At 50.2% G+C, this 18,745-nt stretch overlaps 1 protein-coding gene across 3 annotated transcripts in view; it reads left to right on the top strand.

Moving 5' to 3' along the window:
* GRIK3 (glutamate ionotropic receptor kainate type subunit 3) overlaps window positions 1-18,745 on the top strand; it is a 234,427-nt gene that overhangs the window by 209,641 nt on the left and 6,041 nt on the right. For all 3 annotated transcript variants that reach the window (XM_060082338.1, XM_060082346.1, XM_060082331.1), the window contains exons 11-13: window positions 2,240-2,463; window positions 8,356-8,474; window positions 10,795-11,012. In XM_060082338.1, coding sequence (XP_059938321.1) covers window positions 2,240-2,463; window positions 8,356-8,474; window positions 10,795-11,012 — 561 coding nt within the window. The remainder of the gene's footprint in view (window positions 1-2,239; window positions 2,464-8,355; window positions 8,475-10,794; window positions 11,013-18,745) is intronic.

The raw sequence follows: 18,745 nt of genomic DNA, 5'->3' as shown, positions 1-18,745 counted from the left end.
TCCTTTGTGCACACCCTGAAATGAGAGGGCTCCAGGGAGCGAGGGTGGCAGCAGCTGCCTGTTTCTTCTTCCTCTGCCTTCAAAGCTAGGCAAGTGCCAACTCACCCATTGAGAAGCTTACAAAAGGAAGGTCCCAGTGTGAAACATCCCTTGTAATAGGCCCCTCCTCCCTGACTTTCCCAGGTTCTAAGATTCACCGAATCCTTGGGCTCCTAGTTTCAATAATCAGCCGTGGGGGCTGACATTAGAAGGAGAAACATTGGGGTTATGTGCCAGTGCCCCCCAGCCAGTGCCAGTGCCCTGTAGCCTGGAGCACCTGCAGAGTCATTTAGGAGCTGGGGTTCTACCCATACCAGTCCTCCCTGTCTTGAAGTTTCATTTCAACTTGGTTGCTGGTTCCTATTCTAGGATCGGTGAAGTCAGAGATGTGTTAATAGCTACCACTTAGAAAACAATTTGATTAACGTCTGTCTGCCCTACTAGACTGTAAGCCCCAGGAGGGCAGAAACCATGTCTGTCTGGCTCAGCTGCGTATCCCTAGTGCCTAGTGAAGCTCACAAAACAATTAATTGTTTAAATACTCAATTAATTAATTAAGCTGGACCAAGTCAGTGGATGATTGCCTAGAGACTATTGTTTGGAAGGGGGTTCTCAGAGGCAGCCGCCGCCCTTAGCAAAAGGGTCTTTAGTGCTGGTCTTTAGGACTCAGCCTCCCTTTCTGTCCTGCCCCACCCGAGGAAGGGAAGTGATAACTTGGTTCACATTCTGGTATGTAAATATCCACAGGAGCCCAAGGCACAGCCTCTCAGAGGGACACATTATTAGTTAACAAATATTGCAAAGGCTGAGATGGGGCTTGGGAGTAGAGAAACAAAGCAGTGAATCAGCCACAGTCCCAACTGCGCTTAGCAACTCACAGGTAAATAGGCAGATATGACAAAAAGACACATGGCTGCACATACTGCCATTTCAACTGAGCAGGTTAGGACCTTACCATGGGACAGCGCAAGCTTCATGGAGTTCAGAATTGGAGGATATCAGGGAGGGCTTCTTGGAAGACAGAGCATATGCAAAGGAATATGGAAGGCGGTGAGAGTTAGACAGCAGGAAGAGACATTCTCAACAGGGCACAGTGTGTGCAAAACACGGAGGTCAAGAAGGGAATGTGGTAAACAGGAAGCAGTTCAGTGGGGCCTTGTGCAAGAGGAGAGCAGTGAGGAAAGCCTGCAAAGATAAGAATGAGAGATGGTAGATTTTTAGTCAGAAAAAGCTCAGACCAGAGATACAGACCTTTAATTATTCCCCTTGTTAAAATTGTGATGGGCTAAGATTGATCAACTTATGGACATCCTTAGCCTTCCCCAGTCCCTTCCCTTCCTCCTCTGCTCTGTTCTCTTGCCTCCCCTCTCCTATTAAAGAGGGCTCTGGGGCTTCCCTGGTGGCGCAGTGGTTGAGAGTCCACCTGCCGATGCAGGGGACACGGGTTCATGCCCCGGTCCGGGAAGATCCCACGTGCCGCGGAGCAGCTAGGCCCGTGAGCCATGGCCCTTGAGCCTGCACGTCCGGAGCCTGTGCTCCGCAATGGGAGAGGCCACAACAGTGAGAGGTCCGCGTACCGCAAAAAAAAAAAAAAAAAAAAAAAAAAAGAGGGCTCTGAATTTGCCTGTTTAGTTTCTTCCCCACCCTTTCCCTCCAGAGAGAGTATTATTTTTGCCCAACTGGTTTTTGGGGCTTTGAGGATATATAGAGTATCCAAAATGCGGTGAAGTGTGCAAGAAGTAGATAGGAGAGGGAAATAGATATAAATAAGGGTTGCTGTGGATTCTGTGTCCTCTTCATGACCTTTGATAGTCACAAAGAAAGAACACCAGCTATTTTTAAATGTTTGAAGATTGCTGAACTGTATTTGAAAGGCACCATTTTGAGAATGGACCACATGGGTTACAGCTGCAATAGGGTTCCATTCTCTGCATGTTGATACCACTGTCCTCTTCCTCAAGGCCATGAGCTCTTTGGAAACAGGGGTTAGGTCTCATTCATTATTGTCTCCCAGCACTCTGGGCATGGCCTGGCCCAGAAGAAGGGTTAGTAAATATTGAAACTAAAGAGTGGTGAAGTGATCCAGGGCTCAGGCAACAGACTCCACTTCACTGCCTCGTCTCTCCTCCCTTCAAGAAGGGGTGTTCTGTCCCCTGCTAGTCTTAGGCTCTGCTCATAGTCTGTCTGTCTCTCATTGCAGAAGGCAGATCTGGCTGTGGCCCCCCTGACCATCACCCACGTCCGCGAGAAGGCCATCGACTTCTCCAAGCCCTTCATGACCCTCGGTGTGAGCATCCTCTATCGCAAGCCCAATGGCACCAACCCCAGTGTCTTCTCCTTCCTCAACCCCTTGTCCCCAGACATCTGGATGTACGTGCTCCTCGCCTACCTGGGTGTCAGCTGTGTCCTCTTTGTCATCGCCAGGTAAGGGCAATGCCTTGACCAGAGGTCTGGCCCAGGGTTAGAGGCTCAGGGAGCCAGGCAGGTCCCCCCATCCTCAGCAATGGCCACAGAAGGCCCAGGTTCAGGCCACTGCTGTACCTGCTCCTGCCTCCCTCCGTGAGGCTCAGATCCTTTCATATCCCTCAGGGATCCTTCCATGGCCTCTGAGCTTGAATCCCCCAGTCTTCACCCTGGTCTGCGTCCATGACTCTGAGAGGCAGCATTTGTATCCCAGGTCCTATGAGCAGGAGAGGTTAAGTCACTGCCCAAGGCTGCACCACCCGGGCCAGGCACCCAGTACAGCAGACCCAGGCGCATTGGGTGGCCCAGCAGGTAGCTTGAAACTTGGCAAACAGACTGTGTCCATCCAGTCCACAACAGCAGGGAGAACAATGCCACATAAACTCACACGCATGCACACATGCAGAAACTTGGCACACGCACATACCTGCCTCTAACATGTACTAGCAATACCCTTGCGTATTTAGTTGTTCACATGAAGTAGACACAGCACATCCTTACTGGTGGGTGGTAGGGAGAGGTCACTAGGAAACAGGTTTAGCTCAGTGTTTACTGAGCTCCGTCTGTGTGCCAAGCACCATGCTCTGTCCTTTACAGCCAATTATCTTAGTTAATTCTCACAGCCTCCCATGAAGGGGAGACATCTGGACTCAGAAAGGCTCAGTACTCGCCAAGGCCATCCTAGCAATTAAGGACACATCCAGCTAGTGAACTCAGGTCACCAAGTGTTTTATCTGCAACCCACATCTCTGGCCACCTGGACATCTGTGTTCTGTTCCCGCCCCAAGTTGGTGGCTCCTGGGCCCTGGGCCCTCTGCCTCCTGCCTCCTGCCTCCAGGCTCCAGCCCCAGGCCCTGCCCCTGCCCCTGCCCTGGTTCTTTTTTCTCTAAATTCTAACACGGTGTGAAGCGAGACTTCTCCGGAGAAGCAGTTTGAGATCCAAGGACTTGGTGTTTCGGCCTTTTTCTCTCCTGAGTCTTCTTTGAAAGCCTTCCCCCAGCCCTGCTTCTTTTCACTCCCTCCTCCCACACAGAGACAGACCAAAGGGAAGGATGTGAGAGAGGAAATTGTCCTGCCTCCGAAGCTCTTTGCTGCCGGCAGGCCTGGTGCTGCCTGCCCGCTCGCCCAGCCGGCAGCCCAGCCTGCCACAGAGAGACCTTCATTAAGCCTCTTGTCTTTAATGGTCTAACAAGCCTTTGAAAGCCAGGAGCCATTCTCCAGAGCTCTCACCATAATTTTAGCAGCTCCAGCCGGCCTCTTGGCTCCCACCCCCTTGCAAACAGCTGGAGCTTTTCCAGCATCAGCTTTGCTCATTTGATGTGCCTCCCATCCCCCTCTAATTCCTGGCCTTTCATCAGCTGCTGGCAGCCAAACCTCCTTCCCACCCACTACCTCCTGGCCAGGCAGGTAGGAGCCCCCCTCCCAAGGTTAGGCTGGGAAGACTTTCTGGAAGAGATGGGATTTCTGGAGCTGCTGGAATGACACAGGATGCCAGAGAGAGAGGAGAGGGACAGGGGTCTTGGCCACAGAGCCATGAACAGCATCGTAGGACAGTTGTCACACAGTGTAACACTCTGACAACACAATTTACACCCATCCTGTCAAATCCTTACAGCAGTCCTGTGAGGTCAGTACAATTATCTCCACTCTACAAAAGCAGAAACTGAGGCTCACAGGGGTTAAGTCTTTGCCCAAAGTCACAAAGCCTTTCCGTGCAGTGTTAGGCTTCAAACCAAGACTTGCCTGACTTTAAATCAGGTGTGGCACACACAGGAAGCATGAGGGAGTGAAGCAGGCTGGGTGGTAGGCGGCAGGGAGTAGTGGGGACTGAGGCAAACTTGAGCACACACGTGGAGAAAGGGGGACTACCACTCAGCTCCAACGGACCGTGCTAAACAGGAATACAGACCAGTGCTGTGGGGTTCATGATTTTAGAGAGAGGTTCAGATTTTCATGTGAAGCCTCATGGCTTTTATAAGTAGCCACTAATTTGATGTTTTACAATCCTGTTGAGGTCGAGCACAGCACGTCTGTACTGTGGACGTGGCCCTGTGTGCCCTCCCCTCCATGTGGCCTGTGTCCTTTGGACCACTCCTTGCTGGCTGCCAGAGAGCTGGACACAGCTGCCCAAGAGATGGGTCTGCAAAGGGTGGGCAGGTGTCCAGGCCCCCTCCGGGCAGCTCCAGCAGGGCACAGGGCTGTCCATCCTAAAAACTGGCCTGACCTGTGCCTGTCTAGCATCAGCGGTCCAGGCATTGACCAAGGCGTTTCTCTGCCACCAGGATATTCTGCTTCATGCTCAGTGAGAAAAAAGGAAGGGAGGGCGGTTGCTTCTCACCACAGACAGCAGGACAGTTGGCACTCATGACGAGGAGATGATCCTAAGTGCCTGACCCCAGAGGCAGGGCCGAGGGCGAGCCACCAGTCCAGCCCCCAGGAGTCACATTCCGGCCAAATCCAGTACAGATGAGAGTCCCAGGGCAGAGATGGTCCCGGCCAGTCAGTGCTCTGTCTGCCCTTCTACCCAGGGGCCGGTGTTTAGCCTTCTCCCCCGAGGGGACACAGAGTATCTCCAGGTCAGCCTCTACCAGCTCCAACTTACTTGCAAGACTGAGAGAACCCGTTGTAGCCACAAGCCATACATCCGAGATCCATCATTCACTTTGGTGGCACCTTCCAGCGCCCATCCCACTCCTCTTCCCTCCTGTGGCCTTGGAGTTCGAATCTGGGCCTTTCCACCCACTGACCGCAAGATTGCAGTCACCTAGACTGCTCCAAGCCACCTCCCCACCTGTAAAGTGGGTGCCTGCTGCATTGTCGGCCTCTCGAGGGGTAGTGAGGACCCAGGTCTATAACAGTACTTGATAACCAAGAGGCCCATTTGAGACCAGTTATTTTTATCATGGTAAGCAATTCCACCTCTGGGAATTTATCCTATTGAAAGTCACCACTGAGCCCCACTTTACAGTTCCCCCAAATCTAGAAAGCCTTCTCAGCAAAGCCCTAGACAAGGCTGCCCTTTGGCCTAGGTACCCACGGAAGTGTGGCCAAGGATGTTTCTTTCAGCAGAGTGTACCACAGTGGAAAATAGGGCCAGCCTAAGTGCCATCAAAGAGTAATGGTTAAAAACACCTATTGACTAAAAAAATGATACAAATGATCTTATTGACAAAACATAAATAGACTCATAGACATAGAAAACACACTTAGGGTTACCAAAGGGGATGGTGGGGAGGTGGGGGGGAGAGATAAATTAGGAGTTTTGGGTTAACACATACACACTAGCGTATATAAAATAGGTAAACAACAAGGACCTACTGTATAGTACAGGGAACTGTACTCAGTAGCTTGTCATAACTTATAATAGAAAAGAATCTGAAAAAGAACATACATGGAATTGAATCACTGTGCTATACACCTGAAACTAACATGACATTGTAAATTAACTATACTTCAATTTAAAAAATGTATTACAAAAAACACCTATTAATTAGTTATAGAGAATAAAGGGGATCAGGAAGGACTGATCTGGAAAGAGGCTGGTGACTTATTGAGTAAAAAGCCAAGATCTAAGACAGTATTATGATATATGATATGATTTTTTGTGTGTGTTAAAAGATTATCACATATATCATATATATACTTTGTATATGTGTGTGTACATTAAAAAAGCAGGGCTCATGAGAGCTCATCAGAAATCATCTTTACTTTGTCTCTCACCCACCTTCCAGTGCGTTCAGAGGTGAATTTCTTTGCCCCAGTGAAAGCTCTGCCAGGACCTGTCACTTTTGGCTTGCTTCCAGAGCTCAGAAACCCTAGATCTCTCTCTAAAGCACAAACACACTGTTTCAACTCAAAAGTTAGAAGGCTGAGTCCAGTATAGTCCTCAGCATTTCTACCCTCATTCACAGATCAGACTTCTCCCCTCGCCCCCATGTAGGCCCCCTTTGGCAGTGTCTCCTTGGTCGGCCCACTCCCCCGCTCAGCATCTGGTCCTCTAGCAGCCCCTGCTCCATGGCTTCTCCCTGTTGGAGTCCCATCGCCCTTCTCGGATAGGAGTCAAGGTGGATCTAGGCTGAATCTCTCTTCTACATGGGCCCATCTGGTCCAGGGAAACGTCCTTAGCCCTGGCCATGTCTGGGTCTTCAGGCCAGTGCCGTGCAGCAAGGACTCACCCTCCTGCCTCACCTAAGAAGCACACATCAGCCCGACCCCTGCCCTCCAGACTTCCCAGGTGGTGTCCACCACATCTGCTCCTTCCAGAGCCACCCCCGAGCTCCCCCAGCCACCCTGTGGAAGCTGCTCTCCCTAGACTTCAATGCAGGGGCCCCTGAACACACAGCTCACCAAAGGCTTTCTCTAAAACCCTTCTCACAACAGTCTCTCATCTCTACTCTCTTCATCCTCTGTCTCTTTCTTGTGGATTTTTAGAGCCTCTAACCAGCTCGTGGTCATTCACTTTGAAAATCCCCATCTTGGTTTGAAGCCTCACTTTGCAGTTTCCTATCTGGAGGATCTTTCCTGCTTTGTGAAAACAAAATTCTTCTCATGTGAGCATTGGTGATCAATGTTTAATTTACTAAAGCTTTTAGAAGGGGGATGGAAAGTCACAACATCACACTTAAAGCTCATCACACTTTAAAAAACAAAACAAAATTCTATCAGACATGTCTCTCCTTCAGGGTCTCTCATCTCAGCATCCGACCCCACACCAGCCACTCCAGTCACCCCAGTCACTGCAGCCACTCCAGCCTGGTGGGGACTTTCTCTCAATCTCTCCAGAGTGTTCCAGCTTCCTCCAGCTTACATTTCCAATTCCTCAACTGGAATTCACACAGTAAACAAAGACCCCTCCAGTTATCAGAACTTCTCTTCCTTAGAAGGCAGTGGGGAGTTTTAAATAATATTTTTTCCTGTCATGCATGTATTTGCATATTCAGAGAGAAAAATCTGAAAAAAATATATAACACATTGTTTTTCCCAGGGCGTGGGATCATGGTGTACTTTCACTTTCTCATTGTATTCTGTACTGTTTGACTATTTTGTGAAGAGTGTATTTTACTATTTTTCCATTTTAAGGTTTTTTAAAGTATACAAGTAATTCAAAAGCCTGTTCTCATTTTTCAAAATTCATGTAATACATACAAAGCAACAGGCTTCCATGAAATTTCTTCTGCCATTCTAACAACCCCTCCTGAGGTAAACAGTGATTTTTTTTAGATATGGATCCTTCCAGACTCTATATGCATTTATATACAAATGTACATAAGTAGGTATGCAACTATGTCTTCAGGAATCTATTTATTCAGATGTGATCATATTGTTCTTATTTTTATCACTTTCTTTTAAAAAACCAAACAATATGTGTTGAAGATCTTTCCCTGTTGGCACATCTCTTCTAACAGCTGCGTGATATTTCAAAGTACGATTGTGGCATAGTTTATTTAATCATTCCTCTATTGAAGGACATTTAGGTTTCCAGTTTTTCGCTATTACAAACAATGCTTTGATAAACACCCTCGCACACTTCTCTTTGTGCTCCTGTGGGAGTGTTTTTTCTAGGATGGATAATGAGTTGCAGAATTGCTAGGTTGAAGGGCATGTGCACTTTTAATTCTAAGAGATACTGCTGAATTACTTTTATCACCAGAAAAGGGCGCTAACGATAAAGAACGAGAAGCAAACTGGCCCTGGTTTCCCATTCCCTGCCTTCCCAGCAGAACGATGAGGGAATTGATGCTGAAGTTGTCGGCATATCACTGATTGCTAAACCGCCGGCTTGTGTGGCTTGGACACTCCTTCCCTCCCGTCTCCCTGTAGCCTCGCCTCATTGCCCCCCTCTTTCTGCTGCAGGTTCAGCCCTTATGAGTGGTATGATGCTCACCCCTGCAACCCTGGCTCCGAGGTGGTAGAAAATAACTTCACGCTGCTGAACAGCTTCTGGTTTGGAATGGGGTCCTTGATGCAGCAAGGTATGTGTGCCCTCCTCTCCAGTGTCAGCAGAGCCAGCCCTACCCTCCAGGGCAGCCTCAGACCTGCCAAGCCCTCAGAAGCTTGGAGACACCTGGATGCTCAGGTGTGTGCCCTTTCCCAGGTCCCCGGGCTCCATCACTACTGTGGCTGGACCGGCTCACGGTCTGAGGCTGAAGCGTATAAGCCACGCCCACCCATAGCATGCAGGGCTCATCCCCAGCCCCTCCTGCTCCAGCTGCAATGGACATACAGCATCTTGTCTGCTGGGGCCAACCCCACCGATGGCCTCACCACCGCAGGATCTGGCCGAGCAAAGTTGGGCTGAGGACGAGGGGAGACTGGAGGCAGGGAGGCTGGGTGGGAGGCTACTGCAGGAATGAGATGATGATACCTGAGCCGGGGTAGTGGCCATGGGGCTGGAGGACAGAGATGGACTATGAAAACTTCAGAATGTAGCGGGAACTGGACTCTGGGGAGCCTGGTAGTCGAAAAGGGCATGTCTGAGGTGGGGACATTAGCCTCAGTGCATCAGAGCTGGTAAACACAGAAGGACGCCATTTTTTCTTACATCCTCTTGAGGGAGGGTTGGGATACTGCACCTACCCCCGGCTGGTAGCCCATCTTTTGGAAAGATTTGCACTTGCTCAAATAGAAAGCAGAGTACCTGCAAGGAGCATAGTGCAGGAACACCAGGGGCTGGAGGGCAAGCACAGGGGGAGGGAACCCCAGCCAGGAAAGACCCCCAGAAGAACCCCACCCCCAAGCCCTGATGGCCAGGAGCCAAGTGCTCATTGCCTCTGCCTGAGTTAGGGTCCCACAGAGGGCACCAGGGAGGGAAGGAGATCCAAGGGGCAAAGAATGTCTCTGTCCCTCACTCATCTGTGTGTATCCTCAAGGCCCAGCACAAACCCTGGTCCTCAGTAGATATATACTAACAAATGCCAAAGGAATGAATGACTGATGTTATCTCAATGTCTCCTGAGTCACCACTACATGCCAAGCCCTGTGCTGGGCACTTGAATGAAGGACCCTGACCTGAGTGAACTCCCAGCCACAACAGAGGCCAGGTCAGGGACCCAACAGAGCCTGGCAGAGCTCACCAAAAGTAAAATAAGTCATTCTCCCTTTGGGGGCAACTCTAGCCCCTTGCTTGGGGGAGGGCTAGGCAGCTGAAGCTGGGGGTGGAGGCGGGGGCGTGGTCTCCAGCAGCTGGGAAGTGACAGGCAGCCTTAGAGGGAAGTGCCTCTTTCTGTCCCCACCATTAATGAGTGTCCTGAAGCCTCACCTTGCTTCTTCATTCATCGTCTTTGTTCACTGACAGTTGGGAAGGACCTGGAGGCCTCTCAATGCAGTAATAGCTTCCCTTTCACCTCCTGCTGCTATTCAAAGCACTGGCCCCTGATGTATTCCCCACAAGGTTTTGATTAGGAGGGAGAAAAATAGTTATGTATTTGAAAAACTCTCCCTTGAGTGATTTCTTTGAGAAAAAAATTCATCCATATCAAAGCAGACGCTTTTCAGATGGCAGGTCCAAATATTGTGGAAAGTTCAGGAGTCACTTGCTATTTAAATCCCTTGAAAGCCACCTAGTTAATTACTTCAGTTAGAAGGTTTCAGCCAAATTGTGCTTCGCACCCAAGGTCGGGGAGGAGGAGTGATCTATTTCGGCAAAGAGCTTCAAAAAATGTTGATTTTTCTCCTCCTGCAAAGCATCCTATAGCAATCTTATATTTGTATACCACTTGTATTTCCAACACAGTTCCTCCTCAAATTATATCATTACAGCAGCATTGTGGTATTTGCGTGAGGCTGGGACAGAGGAAGGACGATGCTTTACAGAGTCCCAGAGAGGGAAGTTGTCTGGCACATGATCACACAGAGAACTGAAGAGCTAAGAGCAGGATTCACTCAAGACTTCCAGGTGTTCAGAACCTGGGACCACACGGGTGGTTCACAGATAGGCATCAGAGGGTCTGACAAGCCTGTGAAATGTTGTGCATGTGTGTGTTTTTCTCGAGCAGTGGTTCTTAAACTTTAGCCTGCATCAGGATCACCTGGAGGGCTTATCAAAGCCCAGCTTGCTGGGCCCCACCACTAAGCTACTGATTCATTAGGTCCTGGGGTGGGGCCTGAGAATGTGCATTTCTAATAAGTTCCCAGGTGATGCTGACGGTCCAGGAACTACACTTTGAGAACCACTGGTCTGGGGAAGAGGTCTCAGCTGTTACTAGATTGTCAGTGGAGTCTGTCCCAGAGGACCAGAGCAACCCTGGTCTGAGCATTGTCAGGGACCATCAGTCTCCTCCTCCCTCCTCCCAGGGTCTGAACTGATGCCCAAAGCCCTGTCCACGCGCATCATTGGTGGCATCTGGTGGTTCTTCACGCTGATCATCATCTCCTCCTATACGGCCAACCTGGCTGCCTTTCTGACCGTGGAGCGCATGGAATCGCCCATTGACTCTGCCGATGACCTGGCCAAGCAAACCAAAATCGAGTATGGGGCTGTCAAGGACGGGGCCACCATGACCTTCTTCAAGGTGAGACCTCCTCCCTCCCTTCACTGTCCTTCCCTAACCACACAGAGCCAAAGGACCAGAAATCCCCAGGGCTCCGCCCATCCCCGTTTGGGACCAGTTGACTTTGGGGAGCTGTAGTGATGTGGCCATCTGGATTGGTCCCAGCACAAATCCTAGAAGTTTCCATACCTGGGACAAGCAGCATGAATATGCTGTGTTTCCTTAAATCATCAGAGGAGGACAGGTGGAGAGACGAGGCTGGAAAAGGGGGAAGGAGAAGCATGGCCCAGACACACAAACAGGCCCTGGGGCCAGGGGGCTCCCTGCCCTTGGCTTTGCGTCTCAGCAGCAGCCTCCACTTCCAAGAGGATGGCCTGGGCTTGGGGTGAGCTCTCCACCACTGAGAGAGCAGCAGGGGGAACATCCTCCGGGGAAGGAAGGAGGCTTGAAACTTGAACAAGCATTTACAAGCATTCCTTAGCATATTACACTCGTGGAATGCTGGTGTCCATGTAAAGCCCCTGTCAGCTGCTCAGGCTACTGCTCTCATGGGGATCTGTCCATGACTTGGCTGCACCCTCCTGTTTTGTAAAGCATTGGCTTAGTTCCTTACTGTTTTTTCACCTTGTACTAGAGTAGCTGAGGGTTTAGGAAACTGAGTGACCCTGACCACTGATAGCTGTAAATGTTCTTCTGGAAATTAAAGTAATAATAACTACAGCTACCACCACTGAGCGCTCACAGTGGGCCAGGTGCTCCATGCTTGGTCTCATTTAATCTTCGTGACAAATCCCGTGAAGTAGGTACTGCAATTGTTTCCACTTTACACGTGTGGAAACTAGGGCTTGGAGCATTAACCGGGTTGTCCAAGGACTCACAGCTGAAGGAGCCCGAGGCTGGCCCAGGCCTGCCTTTCTCCAAAGCCCATGTTCTGAGCCACGGTTCTCAGACTTGAGCGTGTGTCCAAATCACCTGGAAGGCTTGGGGAACCCCCAGATTGCTGGGCCCCACCCCTGAAGTTACTGATTCAGTAGGTCCTGGAGGCCTGAGAATGTGCATTTCTAATGAGTTCCCAGGTGAGGCTGAGACTGCTGGTCCAGGGCCCACCCTTTGAGGACCACTGCTCTAATGATTTCTCAGGAATGGTCAGGATCTGGGAATTCTGTGGTTATGGGTCCATTCATTCATGTATTTGTTCAGTAGTCAATTGCTGTCAATCAGTCTGAAAGCCTGGGGTGTTTTGCTTTCCTCTGGGCCCTGGTTCCCCATCCCCCAGCCCTTGCCTCCTTCCAGGCTAAGCCTCTGAGTGATAGATTGAGCCTCCAGTGGGGCCTGAGGAAGGACAGAAAGAAGGGGTTGGGTGGGAAAGCCTTCTACCTCCTGGGCATGGAGCCCCAGTAGCACTCCCCCCGGCCCTGGCCTCCCCTGTGCCTCTTCTTAAGGGTAGAAGCAGCTGCTTAGTGAAGAGCAAAGAGAGAGGAAACAGACTCCCCTCTGGGATGTTGCTTCTGGCAAACTGGGTCTTCCTACAAGGTCACCACCATGTATTTAGAGTGTGGGGAAGACAAAGCATTGTCATAAGCACACTAGGGGCTCTCTGGGACCCGGTGTGTGTATTTATGAGGGCGAGCAAGTATGTGAGTATGTGAATGCCTTCACGTGCACGTGTAGCGGTATATAACGTGTGAATGCACATTCATGTATGTACGTGTGCCCATGCACAAGAGGCAGCCTGTCTGGGTGCTTGTGTGTCTTTATGCTTGGACATGTGTGTCTGCATATATGTACTGACCAGCATATGTGTGCATGTGTCTCTGTGATCTGGGCATGTGGATATGTGCCTATGATTGTTTACAGGTGTGTGCCAGTGTCTACATGGATATGTAGGTGGAGAGTGCACGTGTCTGTCTGCTTAAATGTCCCAACAGGTGTGCTTAGGTAAGTGTGAGTGGGGGGATGGGCATGTGTGCGTGCGTGTGTGTGTGTGTGTGTGTGTGTGTGCTGAGCCTGCTTCTGCCTATCCGCAGGCTATGGCCCAGCCCTTTGTGCCAGAGCATCCCTCATGCATTATAGATGAGCCCGTCTCTAAGCAGGGCTCCCAATCAAAGGGAAGCAGCATAAATAAGCCCAGTGCAGGCTCATTGCCACTGATTGGATGCCCTTGCCTCCCTCCATGCTAAGATGCTCAGATTGGCTTCCAAGAGCCTGGTCCCTGCTCCCCACCGAGCTGCTGTCCTCGGCATCAAGCAGCACCTCCCGCAGCCCGCTCCACCCTCACCCACCTTCCCTGCGAATGGTGCAGTGAGGAGGGCAGGGGAGGGACACAGATGCTGCCACCCAGCTGGGATGCTGGGGCTTAAGGGCCCAGGCTCACAAGGGCCTTTGGCCAGAAACAGCAACTCCACATCCCTCTGCAGAGCCAACTCCCCTTCCTTGCCCTCCTGATCACCAATGAGTTCCGCTTGCTCTCTGGCCACCTTGTCTCCTGCTTTAGTTCAAATGAAAGCCCTCTTGCCTAGGCTCCCTTCCTTCAGCAGCCGCGGTGGGACTGTTAGGTAGGCAGAGAGGAACCTGAGTGTGGATGCATTATCCCCACCTTGGATGATGAGCTAGAAGAAAAGACCCTCCTAGAAGGTCCCTGGACAAACTTCCTTCCTCCCTGCCCCACCCCCAGCCCACCCTCCTTAGTCATACCTCCCTCCCCAAGCCCTCCCCCTTCCCCACCCCTGCACTGGACCTGGGGGTAGCCTCCTATGGTCACTTTCAAGTTAGAGCTGGAAGGACACCTGAGTTTAATCTAGAGAAACAGAGGTCCAGAGGGGCTGGGTGAGTTGCGGGTGATCAAACAGCAGATCAAGGATCAATGGAGCCAGATGTACAGTCAGATACTTTGTCTGCACACACACTGCCCTCTCCCGCAGCCGCTCCAGGGTCTTCTCCTGGAGGGGTGGTCCTCTCTCCCACCCGTGAGTGTACACGGCAAGACTGGCACTAGGGTTGAACAGGAATCAGCTCTAGAGGTTGCTATTGGATGTCTAGGAGACATTGGCAAAGTCAAAATAATAGTAACATTTATTGAGCACTTACTGTGCGCCAGGCAACGTTCCAAGTACTTTACCTGTATTCACTCCTATCATCCTTATAACATCCCTAGAAGGTTGAGACTATTTTTATCACCTCCATTTAACACATGATGAAAGGAAGGCTCAGAAAGTAACCTGAGTTCATACTACTTGCCTAACGTCACACAGCTGGTGAAATGCAGCGCTGGGATTCGAATCCAAGTAGTCTGGCTCTAATGCCTAGGCTCTTTGTCCCCGTGTCCATATTGCTTCTCTAAGGAGCCAGCCACGGTCCAGGAGTTCCTTGGGGAAGAGTGAAGCCATATCCCCAGTCTAGAACCATCCTGGCACATCATAGTTGCTTAAATAATTCACGTTGAGTGGATGCCGTTGTTGGATTAAAGGATGGAATTAAAAGGCAGCAGAGGCCAAGTAAAGCAAATACAGGAGACCATGCTGAGGACAGGAACCCAGCAGGTAGCACCCCTGAAGGTTCCAGAGCACAGGGCAAATGAACTTCATTTCTGCAGTTAGCATGTTTCCTGATTAAGCTGCAAACTGTCTTAAAAAGCCCCCCTGGCTGAGAGTAGCACTCGAGGGAGAGAGCCCATTCCCATCCAAAGATGACAACAGCAGGAAGCGAGACGCCGGTCTCTCGGGGGGCTCCAGCTCCCTCGCTCCCCCACCCTGTAGCCTGGGAGACGCGTGGCTAGTGGCAGCCCATCATTCCAAAGGAAATTTCATTAGAAGAGTTGTCAGGGAGCAGCAAACATCACAAACAACGTCTCCTGTGTTGTCCTCCCTCCGTCTTGGAAGATAAAAATTAATTAGGAGAAGAAAAAGGAGGCCTTTGAAAGTGTTGTTTGGCTGTAAAAATATGTAGGCAAAATGTAAAGGAGGACGTTAGGAAAGCGTGTTCTTGGCGGGGAGGGCTGGGCAGCTTTGAAGGCAGAGAATGTCAGAAGACAGCTTTTCCAAGGATTTAGCCCTCTTTGGTGTTGGGGTGGGAGAGACACATCACACGTGGGAGGGACGGTGTGTGAGTGACAGCCGCTTAGGAAAGATATAGAACTGGGGACCAAGAGTCCCAGGCTCCCCAGGTCCCCGGCACCGTCAAGCCCCACCCCTTGCATAGCTTTGCCCCATCCTAGCAACCGAGCCTGGAAGGTGCCTGGAGAGGTCATCCAGTCCATCTCCCTACCTTCCAGCTGCTCAGCAGACTCTTCCCTGGGCTGGAAGGCTCAGGAGGGTGCTCCCAAGATCAGCTCCCAGTTTCTCCTGACCTGTCTGCTGGCCTCTCTGTTACAGCCTTAGCCCTGCTTTCAAGCAGAAGCAGGATAGGACAGAAATGCAGTGACCAGGCAGAATTCAGTGTGGTGCAGCCTGGCGCAGTCAAGTCACATCAGTCTCAGAGTCAGACAGACCAGGGCTTGAGTCTTGGCTGTTGTCTGTGCTGGGTGACCTTGGATAAGTCACTTCACTTCTCTGAGCCTCTCTTTGCTCACCTGGATGACATGGATACTGATTCCCACCATGCAGCAGTTAGCAAGGAGATTCAATGAGCTACTGTATATACGGTGGTTAGGCCAGTGCTAGGCACACAGTACATTTAAGGCAAAGGCTTTCTCCTCTGGATGCCCCTCTGTTTGGCTGACCCAGAAGATGGGCAAGCCGGCTGGCCCCTTTTCTCCTTTTGCCATGTAGTCCCCTCCTGAGGCAAGGGTTTAACTGGAGTCCCATGGAGAAGCTCCAGCCAGTGGACACCTGGAGAACCTCTCTTCTTCCAGGTCCCTCCAGATTGGGCCTGGGGGCTTTGTGGAGGACATTGGTGCCTCTATCACAGGATGGCTGTCTACCTCTGCACAGAGCTAAACACTTCAGGGGGAGCCCAGAGGTCCTCAGAATAGAAGAGACCCAGAGCAGGCAGGCAGAAGGCAGCAAAAGGGGCAGGGGAGGCCCAGGGATGATGGGAAGTTATTGAAAATGACTCAGTTACTGATGACCTCTCTGTGCCTCGGTTTTCTCACCTATGAAATGGGTATAATCATAGTATATATATATATATATATATATATATATATGTATATATATATATACACACACACACACACACACACACACACACACCCTTGTAGAGGTGATTACTGAGATGATTAAATGGGATAATTTATATAGAAAACTTAGAACCATACCTGACACAAAGTATGCATACAATAAATGTTAACTATTTTTATTGTTTATTCTTGGTGATACACAGCCCTGTTCAGCCCACAGATAGGATTTTAGGGGCCGCACATTTCTTATATATTTTTAATTAGTGGCCAGCATTTTAAAATGGGGAGATTTTTGCATTTAAAAAATTCACATATCCAGCTTCTCGAAAATGTGCAAGATGAAGGGGCATCACTGAGCTGGCTCTGCTGAAGAGAGATTGTCAGGTGCCAAGAGGCGACGGCCGTCTCCAGCTTATCAGAACTCCACTCAGCGGTCTTTACTTATTCAGTACTCTGCCTGGCCCGTCTCAGCACTGGAATTTTCTGCCACTGACTACTATGTCATTTAGTTTCTATAGAAACTCTGCACTCTAGAAATTATTATCCCCAATTTCTAGATGAGAAAACCGAGCCTTAAAGAGAATAAAGGAGACTTAAAGACAGAGAATGACGCTGGCCACTTATCAAGCACTTCCTGGGAACCTGGCTCTGTGCTAAGCTGATTCCCATTTTACACATGTGGAAAGCGAGGCTCAGAGATGTGACATCACTTGCCTGTGGTCACAGAAGGAGCTGGCATTTGAACCCAGCTAGGTGTGACACCAGAGTCCATGCAGTGGAGCCAACCCCTCCCACCACCACCATCCCCAGCCTGTAGCCCTTGCCTCCTGACTACCCCCTGCAAGGGTCAGCCTGCAGCCCTCACCTCCTAACTCTCCCTTCAGGGGCCAGCCTGCAGCCCCCGCACAGGCAAGCCTCAGGGGCACGTGCAGACAGCAGAGGCAGCTGCTGGGCCAGAGGATCAGCAAGGCTGCCCTGGCGAGGTGGGCAGAGGCAGGGGATTCAGGGAGCCTTCTGGTCCCCATGAGAATAACCCAAGGGACATGATTAACTGCTCAGGTACGTGGATCTGATAAGGCCAAAGACTCCACATCCAGGGATAAGAAAGACAGTTGATCTGGAGAAAGGTCTCTTTTCCAGTATGGAAAATACCCAAGGTCTCACATGGAATCACATTGCCTCCCCACACACATTCCCTGAGATTCAGCTCGCTTTGGAATTGATATATATTTTTATACATATATATATATATATACCTACATACATTTTCTTGTACAGAAATGTTAAATTCTCAAGATTAAATATCTTCAGTTGGGGAAAATCAATTTACTTCTTTGAGGAGGCTAGAAAGTCGTGAGTCTGAAACTGACTTTCTTGCCAAATTCACTGATAAAAAAATCCTCTCCGTCCTGGCATGTCGCCCTGTATCGGCTGCTCCAAACGATTCCATTAATTGATTTGGGTGACTGGCCCTGAAGCAACGCTTATTAAGGTTCCCACTGGGGCTGGGACAGGGAGAATGGCATTGGAGCCGTAGGTATGTGAGACTCCATTCCCTGGGGTGGTAACTAACTCAGGCCAGTGACGGAACTCAGGCATCTTGTGACCAGGCCCAGGAAGATAGGAGAGGGGACTGAGATTCCAGGAGGGGCCCTGGCTGTATCCCTCCCTGCCTCAGAGGTGCACAGGGAAGCTTTTCAGGGATGTTCTCAGAATCACAGAATCACTCAAGGACAGAACCTAAGGGGAATCAGAAACTATCAGTGGGTTCTGTTGAAAATGGGGATCCCAAGATATGAGACAAACACAGGGGGTGGCCTTCTAGGGAAGAAGATTTCAGACCCATCTGCCTAAAGGTGATGAAGGTAATGAATTAGTTGACACTGGAGCTGGGAGAGCAGAACCTCTTGAAATCAGCGTCACAGCCAGCTTCCCGCCTTATCATCACTTCTCATCTTAACTGGCCCAAGCTCTCTGGTGTCTTTACCCATCTTCCCCATTCCATTCCTTCACCTGCTTCAGGCTTTCACGTGTCTCTCCTCAAAGCCCATCAGCCTCAATACCAGCCTCTCCCTCGCCAGCCTCCAATGGAAATTTCTATCTCCATTTATGATGGGGTGTTACTGGGAAGAGCATATATTTTGATGTCAGGCAGGCCTATGTATAGAAGGAATGGGGTGTTGGGGAGAGGATGCAGGGAGGCGTTTGCAGAAAGAGGAGAAGTTCTCATCCTCTTCTGAGACAGAAGGAGTGGGACAAGGCTCCCTGTGTGGTTCATTTTCAAGCTACTGATGGCTGGTTGTGTCAGAGAATGAGTGGGTAAGATGGGTGAGGTGTAAGGATGGATGGATGGATGGATGGGTAAGTAAAAGGCTGGGTGGATAGTTGGATAGTTAATTGAATGAATTAGTGTGTAGATAGTGTGTGAGTGAATGGGTGAGAACATGAACATGATGAATGAGAGGATGGGTGGGTGGATGGATAGGTAGATGGATGGCTGGATAGATGGATGCATGCATGCATGCATGCATTAGGAGATGTAAAAGGAGCCCTGATGGCCTCATACACTCCTAATTCCCACCTCTAGTAGAAGAAGGAGAATTTGGAAAGCAGGAGAGACTGGGATGGAAAAGGAGCT

The sequence above is a fragment of the Mesoplodon densirostris genome, chromosome 2 (assembly GCF_025265405.1).
Source record: "Mesoplodon densirostris isolate mMesDen1 chromosome 2, mMesDen1 primary haplotype, whole genome shotgun sequence".
Taxonomy (NCBI): Eukaryota; Metazoa; Chordata; class Mammalia; order Artiodactyla; family Ziphiidae; genus Mesoplodon; species Mesoplodon densirostris.
Note: the sequence above shows the minus strand (reverse complement) of the source record. Positions and strands in the feature narration are given on the sequence as shown.